This window comes from Verticillium nonalfalfae (genome assembly GCF_003724135.2).
Source record: "Verticillium nonalfalfae strain VnAa140/NRRL 66861 chromosome Unknown scaffold_41, whole genome shotgun sequence".
In the NCBI taxonomy this organism is placed as follows: Eukaryota; Fungi; Ascomycota; class Sordariomycetes; order Glomerellales; family Plectosphaerellaceae; genus Verticillium; species Verticillium nonalfalfae.
In genome coordinates this window covers 90,811-113,834 of record NW_021167266.1, presented here as the reverse complement: position 1 = coordinate 113,834, position 23,024 = coordinate 90,811, and the positions used below count along the sequence as shown (strand labels likewise).

At 54.4% G+C, this 23,024-nt stretch overlaps 10 protein-coding genes across 10 annotated transcripts; 4 read left to right on the top strand and 6 right to left on the bottom strand.

Annotated features, from left to right (window-relative positions):
- Nucleotides 1–437: 437 nt before the first annotated feature.
- Nucleotides 438–1,448, top strand: D7B24_006135 (uncharacterized protein; the record flags this gene model as incomplete). Its single annotated transcript, XM_028640274.1, has 4 exons — nucleotides 438–862; nucleotides 915–1,056; nucleotides 1,112–1,329; nucleotides 1,382–1,448. The coding sequence occupies 4 exons, from the start codon at nucleotides 438–440 to the stop codon at nucleotides 1,446–1,448; spliced, it is 852 nt and encodes a 283-aa protein (XP_028495530.1).
- A 245-nt stretch (nucleotides 1,449–1,693) lies between these two features.
- D7B24_006134 (uncharacterized protein) lies at nucleotides 1,694–2,783 on the bottom strand (the record flags this gene model as incomplete). The annotated part of the gene is made up of 2 exons (XM_028640273.1): nucleotides 1,694–2,689; nucleotides 2,739–2,783. 2 exons carry the CDS (start codon nucleotides 2,781–2,783, stop codon nucleotides 1,694–1,696), a joined length of 1,041 nt encoding a protein of 346 aa, XP_028495529.1.
- Nucleotides 2,784–3,713: 930 nt separating this feature from the next.
- Nucleotides 3,714–5,274, top strand: D7B24_006133 (uncharacterized protein; the record flags this gene model as incomplete). The annotated part of the gene is made up of 2 exons (XM_028640272.1): nucleotides 3,714–3,818; nucleotides 3,865–5,274. The coding sequence occupies 2 exons, from the start codon at nucleotides 3,714–3,716 to the stop codon at nucleotides 5,272–5,274; spliced, it is 1,515 nt and encodes a 504-aa protein (XP_028495528.1).
- Nucleotides 5,275–5,450: 176 nt separating this feature from the next.
- D7B24_006132 (uncharacterized protein) lies at nucleotides 5,451–10,217 on the bottom strand (the record flags this gene model as incomplete). Its single annotated transcript, XM_028640271.1, has 4 exons — nucleotides 5,451–8,931; nucleotides 8,991–9,015; nucleotides 9,274–9,935; nucleotides 9,988–10,217. The coding sequence occupies 4 exons, from the start codon at nucleotides 10,215–10,217 to the stop codon at nucleotides 5,451–5,453; spliced, it is 4,398 nt and encodes a 1,465-aa protein (XP_028495527.1).
- Nucleotides 10,218–11,455: 1,238 nt separating this feature from the next.
- Nucleotides 11,456–13,102, top strand: D7B24_006131 (uncharacterized protein; the record flags this gene model as incomplete). The annotated part of the gene is made up of 3 exons (XM_028640270.1): nucleotides 11,456–12,372; nucleotides 12,426–12,778; nucleotides 12,831–13,102. The coding sequence occupies 3 exons, from the start codon at nucleotides 11,456–11,458 to the stop codon at nucleotides 13,100–13,102; spliced, it is 1,542 nt and encodes a 513-aa protein (XP_028495526.1).
- Nucleotides 13,103–13,469: 367 nt separating this feature from the next.
- D7B24_006130 (uncharacterized protein) lies at nucleotides 13,470–14,520 on the bottom strand (the record flags this gene model as incomplete). The annotated part of the gene is made up of 2 exons (XM_028640269.1): nucleotides 13,470–13,898; nucleotides 13,975–14,520. 2 exons carry the CDS (start codon nucleotides 14,518–14,520, stop codon nucleotides 13,470–13,472), a joined length of 975 nt encoding a protein of 324 aa, XP_028495525.1.
- An 892-nt stretch (nucleotides 14,521–15,412) lies between these two features.
- On the bottom strand, nucleotides 15,413–16,537 carry D7B24_006129 (uncharacterized protein; the record flags this gene model as incomplete). Its single annotated transcript, XM_028640268.1, has 4 exons — nucleotides 15,413–15,444; nucleotides 15,499–15,731; nucleotides 15,795–16,396; nucleotides 16,484–16,537. 4 exons carry the CDS (start codon nucleotides 16,535–16,537, stop codon nucleotides 15,413–15,415), a joined length of 921 nt encoding a protein of 306 aa, XP_028495524.1.
- An 832-nt stretch (nucleotides 16,538–17,369) lies between these two features.
- Nucleotides 17,370–18,635, top strand: D7B24_006128 (uncharacterized protein; the record flags this gene model as incomplete). Its single annotated transcript, XM_028640267.1, has 3 exons — nucleotides 17,370–17,564; nucleotides 17,641–17,760; nucleotides 17,811–18,635. 3 exons carry the CDS (start codon nucleotides 17,370–17,372, stop codon nucleotides 18,633–18,635), a joined length of 1,140 nt encoding a protein of 379 aa, XP_028495523.1.
- Nucleotides 18,636–18,877: 242 nt separating this feature from the next.
- Nucleotides 18,878–20,236, bottom strand: D7B24_006127 (uncharacterized protein; the record flags this gene model as incomplete). The annotated part of the gene is made up of 1 exon (XM_028640266.1): nucleotides 18,878–20,236. One exon carries the CDS (start codon nucleotides 20,234–20,236, stop codon nucleotides 18,878–18,880), a length of 1,359 nt encoding a protein of 452 aa, XP_028495522.1.
- A 521-nt stretch (nucleotides 20,237–20,757) lies between these two features.
- Nucleotides 20,758–22,071, bottom strand: D7B24_006126 (uncharacterized protein; the record flags this gene model as incomplete). The annotated part of the gene is made up of 3 exons (XM_028640265.1): nucleotides 20,758–21,659; nucleotides 21,728–21,982; nucleotides 22,044–22,071. The coding sequence occupies 3 exons, from the start codon at nucleotides 22,069–22,071 to the stop codon at nucleotides 20,758–20,760; spliced, it is 1,185 nt and encodes a 394-aa protein (XP_028495521.1).
- Between the last annotated feature and the right edge of the window lie 953 nt (nucleotides 22,072–23,024).

The window sequence follows — 23,024 nt, the reverse complement described above, 5'->3', positions numbered from 1 at the left end:
CAAGATGCGAACGTGTTCAAACATCCAAGCAGCAAGCATCTTCAATCGAGATCATGATGTGATAAAGTGGCCTCGCGGCAACTGATCCCAGCTCCTTCTCAGAAATGACCGTATCGACCCTCGGCAGGAGCTGCCGGGGTCTTGCGGGGTAACTGCTGGTCGTGGTGGATCCCAGGAAGTGGGGAGCTACCCCGATATTTCCCCAGTTTCCGGCCGCCAGTGTCCATTGCCCGCAGCCCTTGTTGGTGCTGTCTCTCTTTTTTTCTTTGCCGAGGTGCGCGTCGAGGTACCCATAGAGATAAGGCAGGTGCCCCTCTGGCACTCAGCCAGGTGCTGTGCCTGGTCGTATCTGTCTCAACCACTCGACACCCAGCTGTCTGCGCCTCGCTATTCGGTCACACCCTCATTGTCCATTGCGACACCGCCCATAGGTCATCATGTCCGAGCTCAAGAACTTCAGCAATGCATTTTCTCTCGAGGGCCGAACGGCTGTCGTCACCGGCGGCTCCCGCGGCCTTGGCCTGCACATGGCCACCGCCTTCCTTCTTGCTGGCTGCTCCCACGTCATCATCACCGCCCGCAAGCTCGAAGGGGAGCAGGGCATCACACAAGCAGTCGAGAAGCTGAACAAGCTGCCCCAAATCCGCGGAAAGGCCATTGGCCTTGCGGCGAACGTGGCCGACACCAAGGATATCGAACGCCTTGTGGGCGAGGTCAAGAGCATTGTTGGGAGCAAAGGCCTGAACATTCTGGTGTGCAATGCTGGTGCCGCCTGGGGTTCGAAGTTCGAGGATGCGCCGCCGAGCAGCTCCGTCAAGATCTTGGATCTCAATGTGAGAGGCGTCTTTGAGCTAGCGCAAAAGTAAGCTGCCTTCGTCTCCGGAGTCACAGACCGTGCTGATCAGTGTCCACAGATTCCTCCCCTTGCTGCAGCAGGCTGCTTCGCGGGAGGACCCGGCGCGCGTACTCACCATCAGCTCAACAGCTGGGAGCAACGTGCCACATGTCGGCGAGCATGGTACAATCATGTATTCCGTCTCAAAGGCGGCAGCCAACGTAAGTAGTCTGCATGCCGAACGCTCTGCTAAACAGTGGGAGACTGACAAAGTAGCACTTGGGCCGCAACTTGGCCGTCGAGCTGGGACGACGCAACATCACCTCAAATATCATTGCGCCCGGCTTTTTCCCGTCAAAGCTGGCGTCAGGTCTCATTAGTAATCTGGGCGGCATCGACGAATTAAGCAAGGATAATCCATTGGGAAGACTGGGCGAGGCCGACGACATAGCCGGTGTTGCTGTGTTCCTCTGCTCTCCGGCTGGCAAATATGTGTGAGTACCCTACAGAATTCTGAACCATGCGCAGCTTGCTGACGAGTTTCAGAAACGGCGTCGAGGTGGCAGTGGACGGCGGTGCCAGATTGTCGGCAGGGAGGATGTCCCGTCTTTGAATCCAGATGTGGTGACTGCAGCTCTGCAAGGGCTTTACCAATCAGAATAGTCTGTCATGCGTGAACACACAGTTTCAACGACCACAGTCCGTCGTGTGCAAAGCGGGTCGGGTATCATGTACTAGCCACACCATTCATCGAACACTTTCACAATGATACCCAATTTTCAGGTGACTGCATGTATGCATTTTGGCTGTAAGAATATTGATTGAAAATTACACCAAGTTCGCTCCTCTCAGATGCTTTCATTTGAATGTGATACCTTGTCGCTTCGTCACCTTGCCCTCCTCCATGTCCTGCACCATCGCAGGCAGCTCCTCAAGCCCCTTTCGGATCTCTACCACCGGCATGATGCCATGCTCCTCCGTGAACTTGACAGCCTTGCCCATCCTCTGTGGAATAGAGGTGCTGTCAGCCTTGATCTGATAGTTACCCAGCAGCAGATCCATGACATTGACCTGCAGCGGCTCCTTCGACACTCCAATAATCATCAGCGTGCCCCCGAGCGCCAGGCACGTTGGCGCAGACGCAAACGCCGGCGCCGCATTCGTGTACACGGCAACAGCACGAACACCTCCCCCCGTCAGCGTCTTGACGTCTTGCGCCCAATCTGCGTTTGACCGCGAGTTGAAGACGGCCTCGGCGCCCTGCCTCTTCGTCTCCTCGAGGTTCGCATCGGCAACGTCGATACCCACAACACGCAGCCCCATGGCCTTCGCGTACTGCGTCGCCAGCTGCCCGAGGCCGCCGCACCCGACCACGCCGAACCAGTCGCCCGGTTGCAGGGCGCAGCTGTCGACAGAGTGGAACGCCGTGATGCCGGCGCAGAAGACGGCGCTCGCGGCGTCCATATCCCACTTCGCCTCGTCCAGCACGACGGCGTTGCGCCGGTCAACGAGGGCGTACTCGGCGAAGAAGCCGTCAACGACGAACCCCTGCAGGAGCTGCTTGCCCGTCTCGCAGTGGAGGTTGTGCACCTGGCAGCCGGCGCATGTGAAGCAGCACCCGCGGATGTAGAGAAAGCCCACGGCGTCGCCGAGTGCGAAACCCTGGTTCTCAGCGGACGCGTGGAACTGCACAATGTGGCCGACGCCTTCGTGGCCGAGCGTCACGATGTCCTGGGCGTCGCGGATGGCGAGGAGGTCGCTATGGCAGAGAGAGGCGGAGCGTATCTTGACAAGGAATTCGTCGGGGCCGGGTTCGGGGACGGGAATCTCGTTGATGACGACCTTCTTTTGGTGCTGGGTCGCGTTAGTGGACGAGAACCGACATGGAATGTGCGTGACGTACCGGGTCCCATTGACCGGCCTTCATGGTTTTGGGAATAGATGACATGGCTGTGAGATAAAAGTGTGCCAGCTGACGTGCCTGCGTGTGTGATCCAACAGTCCGAGTCAATAGAGAAGTACAAGATCAAACTTAGTTTAACCTTCACGGGGAATTGTATTTGAATTCTTGTTATCGGGCAGAGACCAAAATCCCCGGCAATGAGTTCTGTTCTCAAATTTACATTAACAGACATTTGGAGGGCCAAAAGTCCGGAAGCTCTCATCCAAAGACGTGGTAAGATGTTTGCTTTGCAAGTCCGTTTGTATCTATTCCTATACCCCAGATATGGACCTGTGACATCTCATCACCCAGAACAAAGGGTCACTAGCACTCGCTAGAGGTTACCCAACCAATCCGGAAGCTTTCGAGAGGCATCAAGCGTGTGGTGGCGTCTCGCCGGATCTCTACTCCCTCTCGAGCTCGGGTCCGTCGAGGACCCCGCCATTTATCCATCGATACATACCCACATTACCTAGGTAAGAGTCAGTTGGTCATGCAGCAGAACGACCTGCAGCGGGATCGTTGGCTGTGTGGGCGGCATTGTTCGTGTTGTCCAGGGGCTGTACTCGTAGCATTGCGGGGGAGGAGCCGGACGAGTCATCGCCCCCAACTTTCTCCAAGTCCCTGACTCGAGTGGAAATCAATAACCTCCGCCATTTGGCATGCATCCTGTGCTCGGAAGTCAAGCAGGTGGCCCGTTTCGACGAGAGGGGATCGCTTGGGTTGGTATATCTAAGCAGCTTGGAGCAGATCAAGTGTTGGCCGTTACAAGACAACTCCGGAGTTAAGAAAACCTGCTGCTTGAACTTCGCCGACGCCATTAATTAATTAATAACCTACGTCTGTTCTGCAAGCTTCTGATACCAAGCCGTCCTGGTCGTGTTCATTTGAATCCTTCTTCTCATATTTGTACCTAAAGCCGGCAGTGATCACATCATGACTTCATTAGGACCTGGTTTGAAAGAGGCTTCGAAGAACCTCCCATCCTCCTTCGATTGGAGCAAAGGGAACCTTCCCAAGAAGCTCTTCATCAACAACGAGGTATATCACATCCTCTTTTTTGCAGGCAATTTCTGACTTCTCGAAGTATGTCGAGTCAAAGAACAACAAGAAGCTGTCACTGCACAACCCTATAGACGGTTCCGCAGTCGCCGATGATGTTGCTCTCGCTGGCGAGGCAGACGTCGATGCGGCAGTGGCAGCTGCCGAAGCCGCGTTCCCAATTTGGAAGAAGACACCCCCTAACACACGCCGAGACATCATGAACAAGTTCGCAGACCTCCTCAACCAGAACGGGCTTGCCCTGGCTGAGCTGACGCGCCTGACCCTCGGAGCTCCCTTTGGGTCTTTCGGTTCTTTTGAAATTAATCTCGCATGCGAAGGTTTCCGTTACTTTGCTGGCTGGACAGACAAGTTCCCCGGTGAGACGTATCCCCAGGAAGACGGCTTCATGAAGATTGTACGCAACGAGCCGCTCGGCGTCACCTGCGGCATCATCCCCTGGAACGGCCCCTTGGGCAACGTCGGCATGAAGGCGGGCCCGGCCCTGGCAACAGGCAACTGCTTCATCCTCAAGCCTTCCGAGAAGACCCCGTTCGCCGCCCTAGCCCTGGGAACCCTCATCAAAGAAGCTGGTTTTCCACCTGGCGTCTTCCAAGTTATTTCTGGCGACGGCAGTACGGGCGCCCTCCTAGCGAGCCACATGCGCGTACGCAAGGTCAGTTTCACGGGGTCTACCTCAACGGGCCGCAAGATCCAGGAGATGGCTGCCAAGAGCAACCTCAAGCGCGTCACGCTCGAGCTCGGCGGGAAAAGCCCTGCCGTAGTCTTCGACGACTGCAACCTCGACAACGCCGTGTCGTGGTGCGCGAACGCTATCACGGCCAACACGGGACAGGTCTGCTTTGCGGCAAGCCGAGTGTACGTACAGGCGGGCATTTACGACAAGTTCGCCGCGGCGTACAAGGCGGCCATGGAGGAGAAGGCTCGCGGTGTCGGAGATCCCAACGAAGAGGGAACTATCATTGGCCCACTGGTTGATCAGGCACAGTTCGACCGTGTTCGAGGCTTCATCGAGCGCGGGCAGCAGGGTCAGGGGACGCTGCTCGTCGGAGGCGGCCGCGTTGGTGAGAAGGGTTACTACGTACAGCCGACCGTGTTCGAGAATGTTGCACAAGACGCCGAGCTTTGTCGCGAGGAGATCTTTGGGCCTGTCGCCATACTCAACCGTTTCGAGACGGAAGAAGAGATTGTGGCCAAGGCAAACGATACCAACTTTGGACTGATGGCTGGCGTCTTCACGCAGGACATTAACAAGGCGATGCGCGTGGCGTCTGATATCGACAGCGGCATGGTCGGCATCAATTGTGTCAGTCTTTGCTTCCTGACGGCGCCTTTTGGTGGCAGCAAGGAGAGCGGCTCTGGTCGTGAGAACGCGATCAACGCACTTCGCATGTTCACGGAGCCCAAGACCGTAATGGTGAACTTGACTTACTAGCTAGCCATTTGCCTGTATTGCGGAATTTATCGGTATTGAACCTGTTCAAGGCTAAAGCTAGTCGCCGCGGAGAATTAAAAAGTGACGCGAATAGTGAGGATGAAGGCTAAGCCATCAGCACTGAAGACAAGGAAATACCTGTCTTTGCTAATCCATGCTTGTCCGAGAAACTCTCTTCATTTGAAAAGATCATCTTCGTCTGAGTCAGGACCATCAATCTGTTCGAAATCAGAGTCACCCTCGTGAATCATGTCCCCTTGTAACAGCTGCCGGTACTCCTCGCTCATTTCCGCCACTTTTTCAAATTCAAGCAAGGTCATGATTTCCCTGAGTTCATCTTCGATAAAACAATCCTTTTCCTCCTCCAACCTGTGCACAACTGATTCGAGCGGCGTCTGTCCGTTGCGGCTCGATACTGTGGCATCGGCACCTAGATCCAACAAGAACTTGACACACTCCACATACCCTCTGGTCGCATAGTGATGAAGGAGCGTCGACCCATGATTATTGAGAGCGTTGACGTCGGCGCCCCAATGTATTGAGCCCAATGCCATGCCGCGCTGTCGTGGGTAATCCGAGAGCGCCGTTTCGAGCACGATCTTCAACATGTCGTGCTTCGCAGCCGGACTTTTCGCCTTTGAAAGTAGATAGTCCAAGTAGCCAAATTTGCCGCGTCGAACAGCATACCATATCGGCAGTGCGATCACGTCGCCCGTAGGGGGGTGAGGATTTGCACCACTCTTGAGCAGTAACCGTCGCATGCGAGCTGTTCCAGCCAAACAAAGCGCCGTGCGGCCGTGCCCATTGCAGCATTCGATGTTGACCTGCGGCTGAGTGACTAGAAGACGCACAACCCCTACCAACTGCGATCGCGTTGCCAGCAAAAGAGCAAAGTCATATGTAGGTAGGGTAGAAGGTAGCTCATCTTGGAATGCGGAACTTGGCCAGCCTTTGCTTTTGCATGTCAGAAGTTTGACGATGAGATCCAACTCGTCCTCGCCAAAGTTTCCTTCCAGGTGTTTTGTTGTGTTGGTGATTGCATAGCGATGGAAAGCCATGTGAGGGTGTCTTTCTATCCAGTCATCAACGTCTTGAATTGTGTCCCCCACTCTGTAGCCAGTCATCTTATAGACAGTTTGGCATACCAAATGTTTCGAGACATGATATCCGTTAATCTCATAGCTAGGGAGATGTGGATCGTTATTATATAGCCAATTATACCGAAGACAAATGCGTGCCATGAAGCTATTGGACAATCTGGGACTGAATGAGTGTTGCCACTGCGTGGAAAGGTTGGCCGTCGGCATTTTGGTATCCGAAGATTGGAAGAACTCCCGCACCGTCTGGTGTAGAAAATAGACACGATCGTTGTGTGTGATGATAAAAAGCCCACTTATCTCCCTCAAGCTTCTCTTGAACGCTTGTTCGTCCTCCATGTCCAAATCGTCAAGATCGTTGACGCCTTCGTCCAGGTTCATCGCAACATTCATCTCCGCTATCGTCAAAGGAGCTGCTGCTCCCAAGATAATGGTGAAGGCTTTTCGTATGATTGGCTGTAAGCTTTCATCAGTTCGACTCAGGATCTTTGAGTAGGCGTCATTGATACTGCGCGGTAGATCCTCAATCGCATCTTCCAAGCCCCTGATAGTCTTTTTGAAGTGACTAGTCTCGACAAAGCTGAACGTCAATGCAGCCCAAAGATATGTTGGGTTCTCGACACTGAGGAGCCTCTCCTCAAGTCGCGAGAGCAGTGTTTTGGGTATGATTCTCTGAAGTTTGGGATCGCGGACCTTGTACTGAATCACCATCTTGACTTCTTGCCGAATGGTGGTCGACTTCTCTTCACCAAACACGCGGATACAAGGTGCCGCAATCATGTTTGTGATGTTTTGATATGGACGGGTGGTGAAGAGCCATCGAGTGGTGGCGTGAGAATGTTTCTTAGCGGCGAGTAGGTGGTTGACGCTCCTAGCCAATACTTGAAAGTCTGCCTGTCGGCATTCGTCCAGTCCGTCCAGAACAATAATAACTGGACCTGTATCCGAGTCTCTGAGGCTAGCCTCCAAGATACTCCAGAGCACAGTCGTGTTGTTCTGTAGGCTATTGCCATTCTTCGCGTGCTCGTGCGCCAGGTGCCTCTTTATCAAACTGGGCTTCCGACTCAGCAGCTGATGCAGTAGAGCACACAGTGCCAGAGGGAGCCTATCCTGATCGTCCTCCTTAAAAAAGAAGTAGCATATTGTTGCCTCGTTGGCGTCTTCGAGAAGTCGCTCGTCGATGAGGTGCTTGGCCAGAACAGACTTGCCGCAGCCGGGGTCTGCTGAAACCACCAATAGCCCATGAGCCTTCCGCAGCCAGTCTTGATATTTCTCCTCCTCAAGAAGCCAGTTGCATGTTCCTGGAACTCTGTTCTCGGTGCGTTCTTTTGCGCTTTCGTATGACAGATCTTGGGAATTGTCATGGGGCCGCAAGACCTGGAGGTGCTCCTGTTCTTCCAGGGACAGTGCTCGTGACTCAAGGCGCTGTAAAGTAGCAGCCATTTCACGCGTGGATTCTGCATGATTATGGAACGCTGCAGAAATATCCAGCATTATGGAATTCGTGACTTCGAGGCTCGCGGCAGTCTCTTCTTTCAATTGACGTAGATAATCCTCACTGGCTGTGCGCTGGAGGGGTCGCCATCGCTCTGCGACAAGGCTTTCGGCGTCCTTCACCCTCTGCAGCATGGTCTCCCAGCCGTCATAGTCGAAAGCATCTCTGAACTTATTCTTCAGCTTGCGCCGATTGAACCGTAAGGCTGACCGGAGCTGAAAGGAGAGTATGGCTTTGTACAGCTCTACGATGCTCTCTTCGGCAGCATCAACGAGCTCTTGTGAGCACGAACCGTGGCTTTTCCGAAACTCTGGCTCAAGAGCCAGGAAGTACTTCAGAGTCCCAGTGACGTAGATGAAGCCGCTGTCATTCATTTCTTTAGCCTTCTGGACGTTCTCCAGCAAGGGAAGGACCAAGATGGTGGCAGCCCAAACAATGGAGACTTCGAAAGACGCCGTCTTGCCCAGCGCTGTGGACACCAGATCTTTACCCCAGGCTATAACGCGAATGCCCTTGTCGAATATTTCACCGACTTTATGATCCTTGTTCCTGAGCTTGAACCTAATCTCTGCATCTTCCATTCGTTGCTTGCCGTCTTGGCACAGCCTTTGGACATCGTGGTGTGTCGGATCTTGGTCTTGCGCCGGATCTCCCAGCAATCTTGGTGGCTGATTTCGTCGCTGAACTTCTTGAGCTGCGAGTGTCTGAAAGTCTAACACGAGGCCACTTTCTTCCTCCCGAAGCTTGTCGTATGCTTGCTTCCAAAGAGAACGCGAGTCGCGAGGAGTATCGGGCCCATTTTGTGTGGTCAGATCAGTTGGTAGAGCTGATGGTTCGAGATACTTGTGATCCTCCTCGAGTGCTGGATGTTCCCTATTCTTTGAGATGAGTGGTCTTTCAACGTTTGTTTCGGCTGTCGTGGTTTTCCCGGGGGTAATCCAGGGCCTCGTGGTCTTTGAGTTTGACGACGGCGCCTGGGTTAGCTTTGACGCCGAAGCCAGGCGCTCTCGCAGTTTATTCATTAGCCCCATGGCCCATACCAGCGCCAAGGCCGCTTCAAACGGCCTACAGAAGAAGACAAACCGTATATTTGTGTAGCCTCAGATGTGCAATCAAACATTCACAAGAAACATGCCAGAAGCGGGGTCACTTCAGCTTCTTCAGCTCGTTGCTCATGAAGGCCAGGCTGAGGTGACTTACCCCCGCGTCTGGACGAATGAGGAATGCTTCTTCCCCCACGCACTCGCGCCAATGGGGCAAAGTGTAAGAAATGCTGTACCGGCATGATATCGCCTCAATCCTTGGCAGCATCAAAATCTTGAGCCTTGAAGAGTACATTCTACGAATCATTTCGTCATTTCGGATGCTAATTGTTGATTCCTTATTAATAGTCAGCCCAAGGCTTACCTTTGGTTTCAAGAGCCAAATCTTTCAACGACTTCCACTTTCCAAAGCCCCCATCCCCTTCGATAATCGAATTGTCGTTCCCAAGACCACCGGCAGTGTGTTTAATAAGACCCTCTCCCATCAAGAAACGTAGGTATTTTTCAGGCGTCGGCTCTGGGTTGGCTAAAAGATTGGCCTTGTAGGGGTTCAAATCAACGGTCGAAACCTCGATCGGCTTCTGGTCCTCACTCGCCTCCTCCATAATCCTGGCAATCTCTGCGACTGATTTGGTGTCGCCAGCGAGGTGCACCTTCTCAGGAACTTCAGCGGGAGGCAACACCGCCAGAGCAGCGAGGGCACGTCCCACGTCGTGCATGCTCGTGTAGGACGTCGCCTCGTCCGGGCTGCCCACGGCCTCGTACCTGTTCAGCTTTGTGTGGAAGCCAAACCAGGGCCCGATCGAGTCTTCCAGAAAGAGGCCGGGGAAGACGCGGCAAACGCGTATCTCAGGGATCAGCTCCTCGGCCAGGCGTATGTGGTTCTTCTTGGCATCCCACTCGTCGTGCGCAAAGTCGTGCACGTAGTGATCAACCCCAAACTCGGATGGGAAGTAGAGCTTCACGGAGGATTGCGGCAGGGCGCGGAGCAGCTGCTCTTTGAAATGGTGGCCTGTCGCACCGACTCTGGCGCCCAATCAGTATCTACAAGCATGTTTGATTGCGCGGTGGGACTCACGTGTTGATCAAGACATTGACCCCTTCGAGGGCAGACTTGAGGTTGCCTTCGGAATACAGCCTAACCGTCGCTCCTTTTGATCTGAGGCTGGCGGTTTTCTCTGATTCGTTGCGAGCCAAGACGACCAGCTCGCGGAAGCGCGGGCGGAGTTGGTCTGATAGCAGCGCCTGGACAATCTTGTAGCCAAGATTTCCGGTGCCACCAGCGATTGCTACAGTGGTAGAGCTCATGTTCGTTTGAGGTTTACAGTTGCATTCGTGCTCCAGAAGGTTGGATGGCTACACCGGAATGTGTAGGAGTCCGGAGATGCGGGGTTGGGTTGAGAGGGCGATTGTCAGCGTTAAGCTCAGTCGTCTGACGCAGCTCCAATGGGACGGAGTTCACCCTCTACCGCATGCAGCGAGGTACCCCGCTGGGTGACGCAGATTTCGTGTGCCATGCGGCTTTCTCGATGTTCTGATCCAGCAACACCCAAAAGAGTCCTCGCCTGGGAGAATTGAGGGTGTGTCGAACAATGGAAGTCGATGAAGTATACAGCGTACCTATCTTCTTCCCCCTTCGCCTCACCATCGACATGGGGGCCCTGTCAGGCAGCCTGTGACGGGTAGAGTGTAGGCGTTTAACCCACGGCCAAGCTGCAAGCTTGACAGCCATCGACGTCAGTATTCTGCGTCGGACGTGAAACGTCGGTAGTCGTTCAAGAGATGCCGCGTCCATTAGTCCGAACAATCGATACCATTGGCGAGAAGATGCGCAATCCAGATCCTCCATCTCTGGAACCCATGACGTGCTCGGTGCTGACATCACGCAATGCCTAGATCGGCCAAGGAATTGGCGCCAAGGTGGGGCGTGAGCTTGTCTGTACTTGGCTCCTGATGGTCCCTATTCCATGCTGGGTCTAGGCCACACCTCTTCGCTTTCAGGGGTGCTCGAAATGAGCGAGCCTCGACAGTTGAAGAGCCTCGTGTTGGAGATTCGTTGCTATCGAGAAGCTTCATGGAAGTAGGAAGGGCACATGGAGTTAACTGACACGCTGGCGAGTGCTTCATTGTGCGTGCTGTTTGCTTGCAAGCGAGACATGTGAACAGAAGCGACGGCATCTGTCGGCGGGCGCCCTTTGACCACGCGGATTAAGCATAAATTTTGCCTCGCTCTCTGGCGCAACCGTTGGAATGAACGACAGGGTGCAGGAGGATGTTTCCTCTCCAGCGCCCCACCCAAGCTTTTTACCAGTCGAACCGCTTCCAGTCAAGATCGCTGCAGACGTCCCCTTCGAATGAGCAACGGTCGTGGTGACGTTGCACGGGATCCTCTTCCACGGAGACCTTAAAACCAACCTGGGCCCAGAGCCTGATTCGCAATCTGGGAAAGCTCTTGTTGCAGATTTCGTTTCTTCCTCTGCCCCCTCAAGGTACCCGATCTTCCAAGTGCGATACTGTCCGCTGTTATTGAACGACCGACTTCCATCATGGAGACGAAATTGAAGACGACGTCCGACTCAGACCCGGAGCGGGACAGCACAAACGCACCAAAGCAGTCCTCGTGGCTCGCGTCCGCGTTCGGCGGCCCAAACGTTGTCATTGGGCCTCGTATTGAGCCGGTTGCTGCCCACTTGCTGCCGAATCACCAAGAGGGCGACAGTGATGTCGGTTCCGCCGCCGAGATCATGGGAAAGCAAGTTGACGCAGAGGAAGGTAATGGCATCAAGTACAGGACTTGCTCGTGGCAAAAGACGGCTGGTCTTCTCTTTTCCGAGTACATCGTTCTCTCCATCATGAGCTTTCCCTGGTCCTACAGCCTCCTCGGTTTAGTCCCCGGCCTCATCCTGACAGCCGTCGTCGCGAGCTTGGTGCTCTACACGAGTCTGGTGCTGTGGGAGTTCTGCCTGAGACACCCCGAAGTGCGCGACGTCTGCGACGTCGGACAAATGATCTTCTGGAACAAGAAGTGGGCTTGGTGGTGGACCGCCATCATGTTCGCTCTCAACAACACCTTCATCCAGGCCCTGCACGTGCTCGTCGGCGGCATCTATCTCAACACCATGACTGAGGCCGACACTATCCACGCTTGCCGCACAGTCGCGTTTGCCGTCGCTGTCACGGTGATCAGCTGGCTTGGCTCCCTGCCTCGCACCTTCAACATGCTCTCCACTCTTGGATTCGCCTCGGCATTCTTCACCTTTATTTCCGTCATCCTGGCGACGGCTTTTGCTGGGGCTCAGGGCAAGCCTGCAGGCTATCCCGAGTTGGGCGAGCCGATCGTCTCGGCTTGGACGCCTTCCACGACGACTCTCGTCACCGGCATGTCGGCCTTCATGAACATGAGCTACACTTTCATCGGGCAGACGACCTTGCCCAGCTTCATCGCTGAGATGCGCGACCCTCGGTATGTCGACTCGAGGTACAAGCCTATGGAGCCTTTTCTAACACAGGTCCTAGCGATTTCCCCAAGGCCCTTTGGGCCTGCACTTGCGCTGAGATTGTCACCTTCAGCATCGTGGGCTCCGTCATTTATGCTTACACCGGCAACCAGTACATGGTAGCGCCGGCCTTTGGCGTGCTGGAGAACGTGTACAAGAAGGTGTCATACTCGTTCATGATTCCAACGATCATTTTCGTCGGCTGCCTCTACGCCTCCGTCACCGGACGCTTCATCTTCTTCCGCATGTTCCACCAGTCGAAACATCTCACGGAGCACACCTTCAAGGGCTGGTTCTACTGGGGGCTGGTCCTTCTCGGAAGCTGGGTGCTCTCCTTCATTATCGCGGAGGTCATCCCCTTCTTCTCCTCCTGTAAGTCAATCGTCCCCTCTGTCGTGCTTTCGGAGGATCTGACTGGTCCGAGTGCTCTCCGTCATGTCGTCGCTCTTCAATTGCTGGTTCGGCTTCATCTTCTGGGGCCTGGCCTACTTCCGCATGCGAAACGCCGATATCAAGCATGGCGTGCCGCGCCGAAAGATTTTGGACAAGCTTTCCGTGGCGCTCAACGCTGTCATCATTTTGACTGGCTTCTTGTATCTCACTTTGGGCACCTATGTGAGTGTTCAGGGCATCATTGATCAGTTTGAAGCTGGGACAGTAGGAGGGGTGTTCAGCTGCAAGAGCAACGGCCTTTAGGTCTCCGGCTGGTACTAGATGCACTAAGAAGAGAATGACTCCTCTGCATGGAGAGTGGGAGCTTGAGCTTTTTTAACGAATTCATGACCTGATCACAATTGTTTCTCGTCCGCCGTCCGCCGTCCGCCAGACTTTGCATGGTTTTCACACACGAACAACAGCATTTGCCGGACCCTTGATCATGATTGACAACATTGGTAAAAAGAAGAAGACAATGCAGCCATCTTCTACTCAAATATGAAGCCCTCAAAAGATTGCGTCGCCTATTTTGCCCTTTTTCAGTCACCCTGACGAACAAAAAGCGAACCCGAGAGCTGGCGTTCAAAAAGTTTATGACTCTTCGAGTGAACGATCATTTTGCCTTGAATCAGTTTACGAACATGTGCTTGAGCCCAGTAATGGTTTCTCTGAAGCCAGGAACCTCCATTGGATTGATATCCAAGTCTGAGGGGCCCAGAAATAGACCGTCCTTCTCCTCCCAGGGGTCGCACATTTCCCCGAACTTGAATTGCAAAGCTAGCTCCTTGCCCGTGGGACCCCAAAGCGTCTCCCAGGACTCAGCGGAGCACGGCACGTAGACAGCACGCTTCCCGGTGATCTCGCCCCAGACTTCGTTCATTTGTTGGAATGTCCACTTCTCCAAAGCGACGTTGGTGTACTTTCCAAAAGTCGCGGCACCCTTGGCCAGGACCTGTCTTGTCCAAAGGCCAGGCGTCACGGTCATGTCACCTGACAGCAGGACCTTCGCATCTGGGCGCGACGGGATAATCTGGACGTAGGTACCAGATCCAGGAGGCTACTTGTAGTTAGCAATCTATTGCTCACAGCTGTTGCATGTCATTCCTAGACAGCGACAAAAGATCGCGACTCACAAACTCAGTGGGCTTGAGCATGGGGTACCAGACAAGGTTCTGTGGATAATAACCAAAGTAGAGGTAAGTAGTTTTCGCCGCAAGCCCAGGGAGCTCCTTTTGAATCCGCTCATCGACATTGGCCTTGTAGTCCATATGCGGCGTCACCAGTTCGCCCTTGAAAACGCGCTTTGCGCTGGGCGTGGTGGACCACAGATAGTGCTCAAGAGAGGGCGTTCTGGCAGCAGCCCTGGCTATTTTCATGCCCTGTTCTTCCTCGAGTATTCCGGCCTCATCCTGCGTCTTGCCACTGAAGAGATGCTCCCACCAGTTTGTGACTGCATAGATCGCGGAAACGCCCTCGAACGCCTTGACGAGAGACTCTTCGTCATCAAAGCTGGCCTGAACTACCTCGATACCCTCGCTAGCAAGTTTTTTTGCTGCGTCACTCTTGGGGTTTCGTGTAATGGCACGAACTCTCCAGTTGGATGCGTTCTTCATGACGTTGATGACGCCTCCACCTTGGATGCCTGTGGCGCCGGTTACGGCAAGGATCTTGGTTGACATGATGGATGTTGTTATGCTTGGGATATGGTTTGTGAGAACAAGATCTTGGAAAGTTTTGGAAACATATGTAGTCCAACTGACAGTTATGCAAAGTGAGGATTTCAGAAACATGGAAGGATCTCTACATGAAATCCAATGGTACACGAGGAAGATCGAAGGCTGCTGCAGCTGGCGATCCACGTTCTACCCCTATCCGTCACATTATGCATTGTCAACCTTCACGCGATTCCCGGACAACTGGAACTAAGGAGCAACTTTTTGAAAGAGACAGAAAGAGTGGGCTTCCAAGCCTTCCACCGACTGTATCGTACGTTGGTGGCCAATGCATGTCCAGAGTCGAAAACCAGGGATATGGTGGATTCCGCCAGACAAGCATTGGAGCGCTTGGCTGCCACCGGCCGGAAAAGTCACCCTCTGTCCCAGTCGACCCACCTGGCAAAACACCGCATGATCGCTCCACTGTTGCGCTGCCTGTCTCGTCGATAGAGCCGATTACCTTGTGAAACCGAAAAGACATCAAGATGTTACTGATCAAGACAGTTCTTGTTGGAAGTTTTGAATTATAACTGTAGTGAATTGTATGGCTATTGTTCAGCGCCTCGATCCCAGGAACATTACACTAGCTCGGGCCATTTGTGCCGGCTCGGCACGGCCCTGCGCCGAGGTATCCTGCGGAAGCGGGCCCAAAGTGAAGATAATCTCTCCGGGAGCCTGACACCGTGAGGTTCTTCTCCACCGCATGAAACTTGGCCGTGGGTCAGCACGACATGAACGCACAGCAATGCAACCTTCATCATGCAAGCGTCAGTAGGTCCCAAGCCACCAAGAGTAAAAATATTTCCCGTGAGATGCTCTTTTCGTATTTTGTTCCGTGGTGTGATTCCTGTCTCCTTCAAATCCCGAAGCTTGGCCGCGCAGCAAAAGCTATCGACTCGTCGAGGTGATAGCGATGTTACGAAAGTCGAGTCAAAGGCTTACTGGGAGGTCCCTCCAGTGCATCCTTGAGACCGCTCTTCTCTCCGTGGATGTAGGAAAACCACGGCTCGAATGCCAGCGTGTTGCGATACGACACATCGCCACCTTTATACTCTGGAAGATCGTAGTAAAAGTGCTTGTCGTGCGCAACCTCAACTAGCTGCCCCGTCTTTTCGTTAGATTCATCCTTGATGAAGACATCGTAGGCCTCAATTAATGCGGGCATCAGTGTCAAACTACCCAACCCGTTAGCGCCATTGACTTCAGATGCAGAACAAACATTAAGGAAGCTAGCTCACTGCTCTGGTTGAAACGCTTCGGAGAAGTTCGGCATAGCCGGCGTATCGACTGCTCCAGGCATAACGCAGTTGATAGTGATATTTTCCTTGAGCTTGAGAGGTGCTGCCATTGTGCGAGTCCAATGGTGTACAGCTGCCTTGGCCGAGCTGTACTCTGGGAACGTCGAGCCCGTGTGAAGCCCAATCATGCTACCCGTGATGATAATTTTGCCGCCTGGCGTTTCATTATGGCGCATAAAATGTGTCGCAAGCGTCGTGCCATATATAACGCCCTTGAAGTGTGTGTCGGTGCAAGTCGTATTGGGCTCCGGCGGGATGTCTTCAATCGATGCATCGCGGCGACGAAAGTTGTATTTTGAGTCTTCATCGACACCACCAGCGTTGGCGATGAAAATATCCAAGCGCCCCCATGTATCCCAAACCACTTTGACTAGGTTGGCTTGCAATGCGTACGAGGCAACATCGGTCCGAACGAAGATGACTGTTCTGCCTGTTGGATCGATTGATGCTGCTGTTGCTTGTCCTTCGGGTCGCCGACCGGTTATGACTACTCTGTAACCATTATCGTGCAGGTGTTTGGCTACTGCCAAGCCAATACCGCTCTGAAGGACCGTCAGATCAGAGACTTTTCTGTGTTTCAGAACCGCTCGGACTGGGTGAACACCACAAATGTCCTAGGAAGTACATACAGTTGAGCCGGTAACGATAGCCACCTTCTCATGATCCTTAAGTAATGATCCCATGCTTCGGACGAGCTTATAAAAATAATTTCTTGGTTGATAGTTGTCAATAACAAGTGAGCGTCTGTGTGCTGTGCGCGGATCGATGTAGCGGTTCGAGTGAGACCAGGCAAAAGCATTCAGGGGCTACCAACAGCAACGTCACAGAAGGCGATGTGGGAGATACACGGGAATAAAACCAAGAGCCATCTTTCGTAGAGGAAGAAAACGTCTGATCCCGAGGTATTTGGGCCCCTGTTCATAGCCAATGCTTCCCTGCCTGTCAAACGGTACCCCGTCTTGCCCGTGTTAACCCTGGTTGCTGCTAGCTACGAGGAGGCTGCCAAGTGGCGATCTTGGTGCGATAGCAAACATACCTGGTGGTTTCACTCGTACCACTTCGTTGCATTTGCTCCTTCTCTTGACCCTAACTCGGGAATTCGGATTACTGGCCCCATCATGACTCTGTCATGCCCGCACAATCGGGATGCTAAGGTGGCCCCTTCGTTACCGAGCAGGCGGGGCCTTTTCTTGGGCATCCACATCTAGGAACTTTGGGTCGAGTCTGCACGAGAGCCAAATCGGAGCCGCTTGAATGGATAGCTAACCGTGGCGGACCTTGTCCCTTCGTCTTCCCGCTGTAGAATATGAGAAAAGTGTAAAACATGACGGAGTACGTGAGTTTTCTGGTATATACAGGTGTCTTTGCGTCTATGCCTACATGGTTCATACACTTTTCAATCCCTCTTTGAACATTTCGTCGAAACGAGCACATCAGCTGCCTTAAAGGAGAGTCTTTCTACCATGCTGGTCAGCCTGACGAAGCAGCACTCCGTTGTCACTGGTCGCAGTCATCATGGCGACTGCTGAGAGCATGCCTATGGCGCTTGAGTCCCCGATACCAATAGAAAACGGAAAGCAGAGAGGTCTGATAGCCGCTTCAACATTCTGCCTGCTTATAACCAGCTTCATGGTGGCTCTTCGACTCATCGCCAAGAAGAAATCGAAAAAGGCACTCAACGCCAGTGATGCTTGCATTCTTGTAGCACTGGTCAGTATTGACACGGAATTTCTTTGAAAAGAAAATGCTTGCTATATTGCATCCAGCTCACTGTTCATGTTTGCAGTTCTTCAATACCGCACTACATGCCGATGTCTTCATCATGGTTGTGCATGGAGGATTTGGATTCCATGTCCAGGACATTGCCATGCGCTTTGGTCCAGACGTCCTTACAGTCTTTTTCAAGGTTTGCAGCCTCTCAATGTCGATTTTCCCCTATCTTACTGACGCTGCCAGTGCATCATGGTGTTTGCACTGCTTTGGAACGCAACGACCTGTTTTACGAAGCTCTCGGTCCTCCTCATGTACATGAGCATTTTCCCCGTACGCCGCGTAATACTCCCATGCAAAATACTCGCAGTCTTCATCATCCTCTGGAACACCGGCGGTATCCTCGGCGGCGTCCTCGTTTGCCGCCCATTCGCCATGAATTGGGACCAGACGATCCCCGGCGGCAAGTGTGGCAATCAGCCCATGTATTACATGGCACTGGGGGTCATCAACATTCTCGTCGAGGTCACTATGCTTGCCCTGCCACTCCCAGTGCTCTACAACCTGCAGATGCCCACGCGCAAGAAGGTTGTCATCATCAGCATGTTCAGCGTCGGCTTTGCCACGTGCGCCATCACAATCTATCGACAGGCCACGCTGCCCGATCTCCAATTTGCCGATATGACGCACAGCGGTGCTGTTGCGACGCTTTTGTCGGGGCTGGAGCCATCTGTCGCTCTGGCGCTCGCCTGTGTGCCCTTCCTTCGGCCGTTGTTCGGAAGCGTATTCAGCTCATCGCAGAAAGGGTCGAGTTATGCCAACGTGAAGCCAAAGACGGAAAGCTATAAGAAGGGCAGCAAGCGCAGCGAGAGTCGGGACTTTGAGGAGCTTCAGGATGATGCGTCGGAGATCCAGCTCCGCCCTGTCATGCCGGTAAGGGATACCTTGGTTGTATCTGACCGTACAGCAGCATCGAGGAGCTTGAAGGACTTAAAGGGGGATGGTATCACTGTGGAGCGGCAGTGGGAGGTTGGCACTAGCGAAGATGGCGACGCAGCCCATCGCGGTTGAGCTGTTTCTCAAACGCATGAGTGTTTTGGTATTGAGCTTCCAACTCTATCATCAAGATTTTTATCATCAAGAATTCAATCAAGCGTTCGTTGACAAGGCAGGTTTTGGGAAGAAAAAGCAGGTCACGCTCGATGGTGACGCATCAGCACATTGACCCAAACAGCCTCAATTCGTTCTTCATCAACTCCCATAGTCCTAGTAACAAGAAAAGAAAGTACATCGCTTTCAACATGCTTCGTACACTACTCAAAAGAGACAAACTTCTCCCCATACTGCTCGGCAAACTTCTTGTACCTGTCCAGGTAGGCCTGATGCCTGTCCCGGAAGCCCTGTGCCGTCTTCATCTCCTCCCGCCCAACCTGGTGCCGGTGCGCCGCGTCCGGCCCGTCCGCCACGCGCACGAAGCGCGCATACGTCCACATCTCCGGCAGCGGCGTGTGCTGCGTGAGGCCCTGGCCGCCGTAGATCTGCATGCACTCGTCGATGATGCGGGCGGCGAGCTCGGGGACGAGAATCTTGCTCTGGGCAATGGCGCGCTTGCCGGCCTTGTTGCCGAGCAGGTCCATCGTGTCGGCGGCGTTGAGGACGACGAGGCGCGCGGCGTCGAGCTCGAGGCGCATCTGGGCGACGCGCTCAATGTTGGAGTCAAAGTCGCCGATGAAGCGGCCGCGCGGCTTCTTGCGCGGGTCGATGCAGCGCACGAGGGCGAGCTCGTAGGCGCGCTCGCACTGGCCGATGAGGCGCATGCAGTGGTGGATGCGGCCGGGCCCGAGGCGGCCCTGGGCGATCTCAAAGGCGCGGCCCTCGCCGAGGATGACGTTGCCCACGGGCACGCGGACGTTGTCGTACTTGTACTCGCCGTGGCCCTCGGGGGCGTGGTCGTAGCCCATGATGGTGAGGTTGCGCACCTGCGTGATGCCGGGCGTGTCGCAGGGGACGATGAGCATGGAGTGGCGGCGCCACTTGTCCGGGTGGTCGGGCGCCGTGCAGCCCATGAGGATGTAGAAGGAGAGCTCCTTGTTCCAGAGGCAGTTTCCGTACAGCTTGCGGCCGTTGATGACATACTCATCGCCTTCGCGGCGGATGGAGATGCCAATCTGGGTGGCGTCCGAAGAGGCCACGTCGGGTTCGGTCATGGAGTAGGCTGAGGAGGCCGTACCGTCGAGAAGAGGCTGAAGCCACTTCGCCTTCTGCTCGGGAGAGCAGTACTTTGCGAGGAGCTCGATGTTGCCCGTCTCGGGAGCGTGGCAGTTCATCGTCTGGGCGGCCCAGTAGCAGCGGCCCATGATCTCAGCGCAGCACGAGTATTCGAGATTTGTGAGACCCGGGCTCTCTTTGAAGTGGTTTGGCAGGAAAAGATTGAATAGACCGCGTTCCTTCGCTCGCTCGCGGAGCTCATGAATCAGAGGTGGTGTCGTCCATCGTTTGCCCTCGAGCTGTGCCTTCATGACTTGTTCGCGGGGAATGCATTCGTTCTCGACCCAGTCGAACACAGCCTGAATCTTTTCAATGGCCAGAGGTGACAGCTTGGCCTTGACCCATGGGGGGATCCGGCTGAAGGCAGGGCCCTCGAGATTTGGTGCTGTGTGGGATGGTGACATGACGCCGCTTCGTTTGTCAGGGTTAGGGTATGGTTGGGCTGCAGATAGACAGTAACAAGGCGGACAGTCGAAAAGGAGGAGTACACAAAGATGAATAGCGTTTATGCTATGTCGCACAAAGATTGAAGAAGCATATCATCGAGAGCAGGTGATGGGCACACATAGGAATAATAACAGAAAGCTTCGGCTGGAAGTCTTGTTCCTCTCCGCAGACTGCCGCGGCATTAGACTCCACCTCCCCACTTCCCCTCAACGTACCCCGGCCTCCAACCGGGGCGACTTCTGGTCGGCGGATCCTGGAGGATTCCTCAATGAGGAAGATGGCTCGAGGTTGGTTGGGGTAATTGGGGGCCTTGGAACGGACCTCGGGCATGTGGGGAAATTGCCAGAGGCCAGAAGCCAGAAGCCGGAAGCCATTTGTTTGTTGGAGTCACTTTTGCATGTACAGGCGGTTGGCAGTGATCAATGGCATTGTATCTAGGCACATACTGGGCTCGTCGGGCCCTGTGGCCAGCACCAACTCATGGGATGATCTTGGCCTTGCGGAACCGGTCCAGCGTCGTCCACCACGAGGTCTTGGTATCAATCTCCTCCTTTGCAGACCCCCACATCTCGTGACACTTGCTCAGGTCCATCTGTCGATCAAAGTCGAGCATGGTGATGATGAAGTAGGCGAAAGGCCCGAAACTGCGATCATTGCCCACCCTCCCACTGACAAGGCCGTATTTCTCTTCAAGCGCCTTCCAGTCGTCAAAGTGATCCGCGAGATACTGGGCCGGCTGCGGCCCTGAGCCGCCCTTGGGCGGCGCTGTGCCCTTGAGGCCAAAGTACTCGCAGATGATGGGCCACTTCTCGCTCCAGGATGATGGCTGCGAGTTGTCCGTCGCATTGTACCGCTGCTCGGCCGTCGTCTCCGGGTGCAGCGACGCGTAGATGCAGACCCTGGCCACAATGTCCTGGTTGCTCTCATTGCTGAGGTTGCGCCACGACCGCTCCGTGCCCGGAAACGGGACCTCGGCGCCCTTGCCTTGGAGTTCGGCGTAGAGCGCCAGGTACGTGCCAACCGTCTGCGCGAGGCAGTAGATATTGTTGTTGGGCACGAAGCCGATGATGTTGTCTGGAATCACCTCGCACCAGGTCCACGACTTGCCCTTGGCCATCTCGACGAGCATGTCCGTCTGGTCGTAGTAGAACATCTGCGAGGCGTACGGCTCGGGGATGCGAGGCAAAGACTCTCGCAGCGGCAGGTCATTCTTAAAGGGAAAGTTTTCGTCGAGAAGGTGCACGCCGTATGCCTTGGTCCCGGTCGGCAGGACAACGAATTTGAGATTCTGGGAGAGATTCTCGACGGCGGAGACGGCGCGCTTGATGAGTTCCTTGTTGATCTCACACTCTTTCGCCGGATCGGTGTCCATGATGTAGGCTACGTGTTTCTCGTATCAGCAGGCGCCGGTCCTTGTTGATGGCTGTGTGTTTTTTCTTATGACCCACCAAAGAAGTAGACATGGCTGATGTTGGCAATATTCTTGACCTTGGCCTTGAGGTCTGCTTCGAGCCCGTCTTGCCCTTTCGAGGTCAAGATGTCGACGCCGCTGGCGATCTGGAGCTTCTCCGATTTTGGCCAGAACGCGGCATCGGGGTCCAGTGGTCGATTCGTCAGGGCAGTGACCGAGGCAAAGGTGTCTTTGGACGGGTACCCCTCGAGCAGGGCATTTGTGATAGACCAGCCAGTGATGCCGCTGGCGCCTGTGGGTTTTAGTTAGGACTGACCTAGTGAGCCTGCAGCATGGAGGCGGACGTGACAAACCATAGATGAGAGCGTGATTCTGCGTCATGGTGTCTGTCAAATTGGCTCGTAAGGAAAGGGATGCAAGTCAGAAGCAAGATCTAGGCGTCCTGTCTCGATTGGTAAAGCGAGAGCACGTCTCTGCCGCGCACTGCAGAGACAGACTGCCTTGATGTAGCAGCATCCTTTCTGTGCTCCCGGTGGATGTAAAGCTCGGGTGTGGGGTCAAAGGCCGTCCCGCGCGTGAACATGGAGGGGCCAATGTTGCGTACCTTACTAGGGTAGGGATCGGGTATCAAGACGCAGGATGTCGACGCCAGTTCGCTACTCAGGAACAACCTACCCTGTTCGCGTGAGAGCTTGCTGCGGATGAGCCTGAGGGCTCACGTGCAGCAGCCCGATGCAAGACGCCACATCCACAACAACAGTCGCAGGCAACTTGTCGCATGGTTGATGACGCTGTTCCTATTGACCCCATCAAAATGATGAGACGAGCCGCTGCACCCCGCAAGCCAGGGCTTCACAAATGACCATCAAACACAAACCTCTGTGGGACGAGTGAAGAGGAGGTGCTCGCCTCGAACGACATCCAAACAATAGCGTCACTTGTTCGAACGCCGCGAATGGCCAACAGCTTGTCGAGTCGTCCCTCGCATTACTGTTGGCGGACGCAAGAGAAATCTCGAGTCAGGCCGAGTTCACTGTGTCTTCCCACCACCTAGGGCCCGGGTCGCAGCTCAGAGCTATGGCCCTGGGTGGTCCAGGTACTGCATTTCCCCGCGCGGTACGTACCTCCATCGCCTGCCAGGCAACACCTGGAAAATCTTACCCTGACGAGCATGCTTCGCTCTGTTGAGAAATGCTTGCATGGGATCAAGGACAGCTCACCTCCGCCAAGTCTCACAAGCTAACGGCAGTGGCAGTGTTAGTCGAATAGCCTGGCCCAAGCTGGCCACACCACCCCTCCTGGCTCCGGTCAGACAACCAGTGTCGACAAAGGCA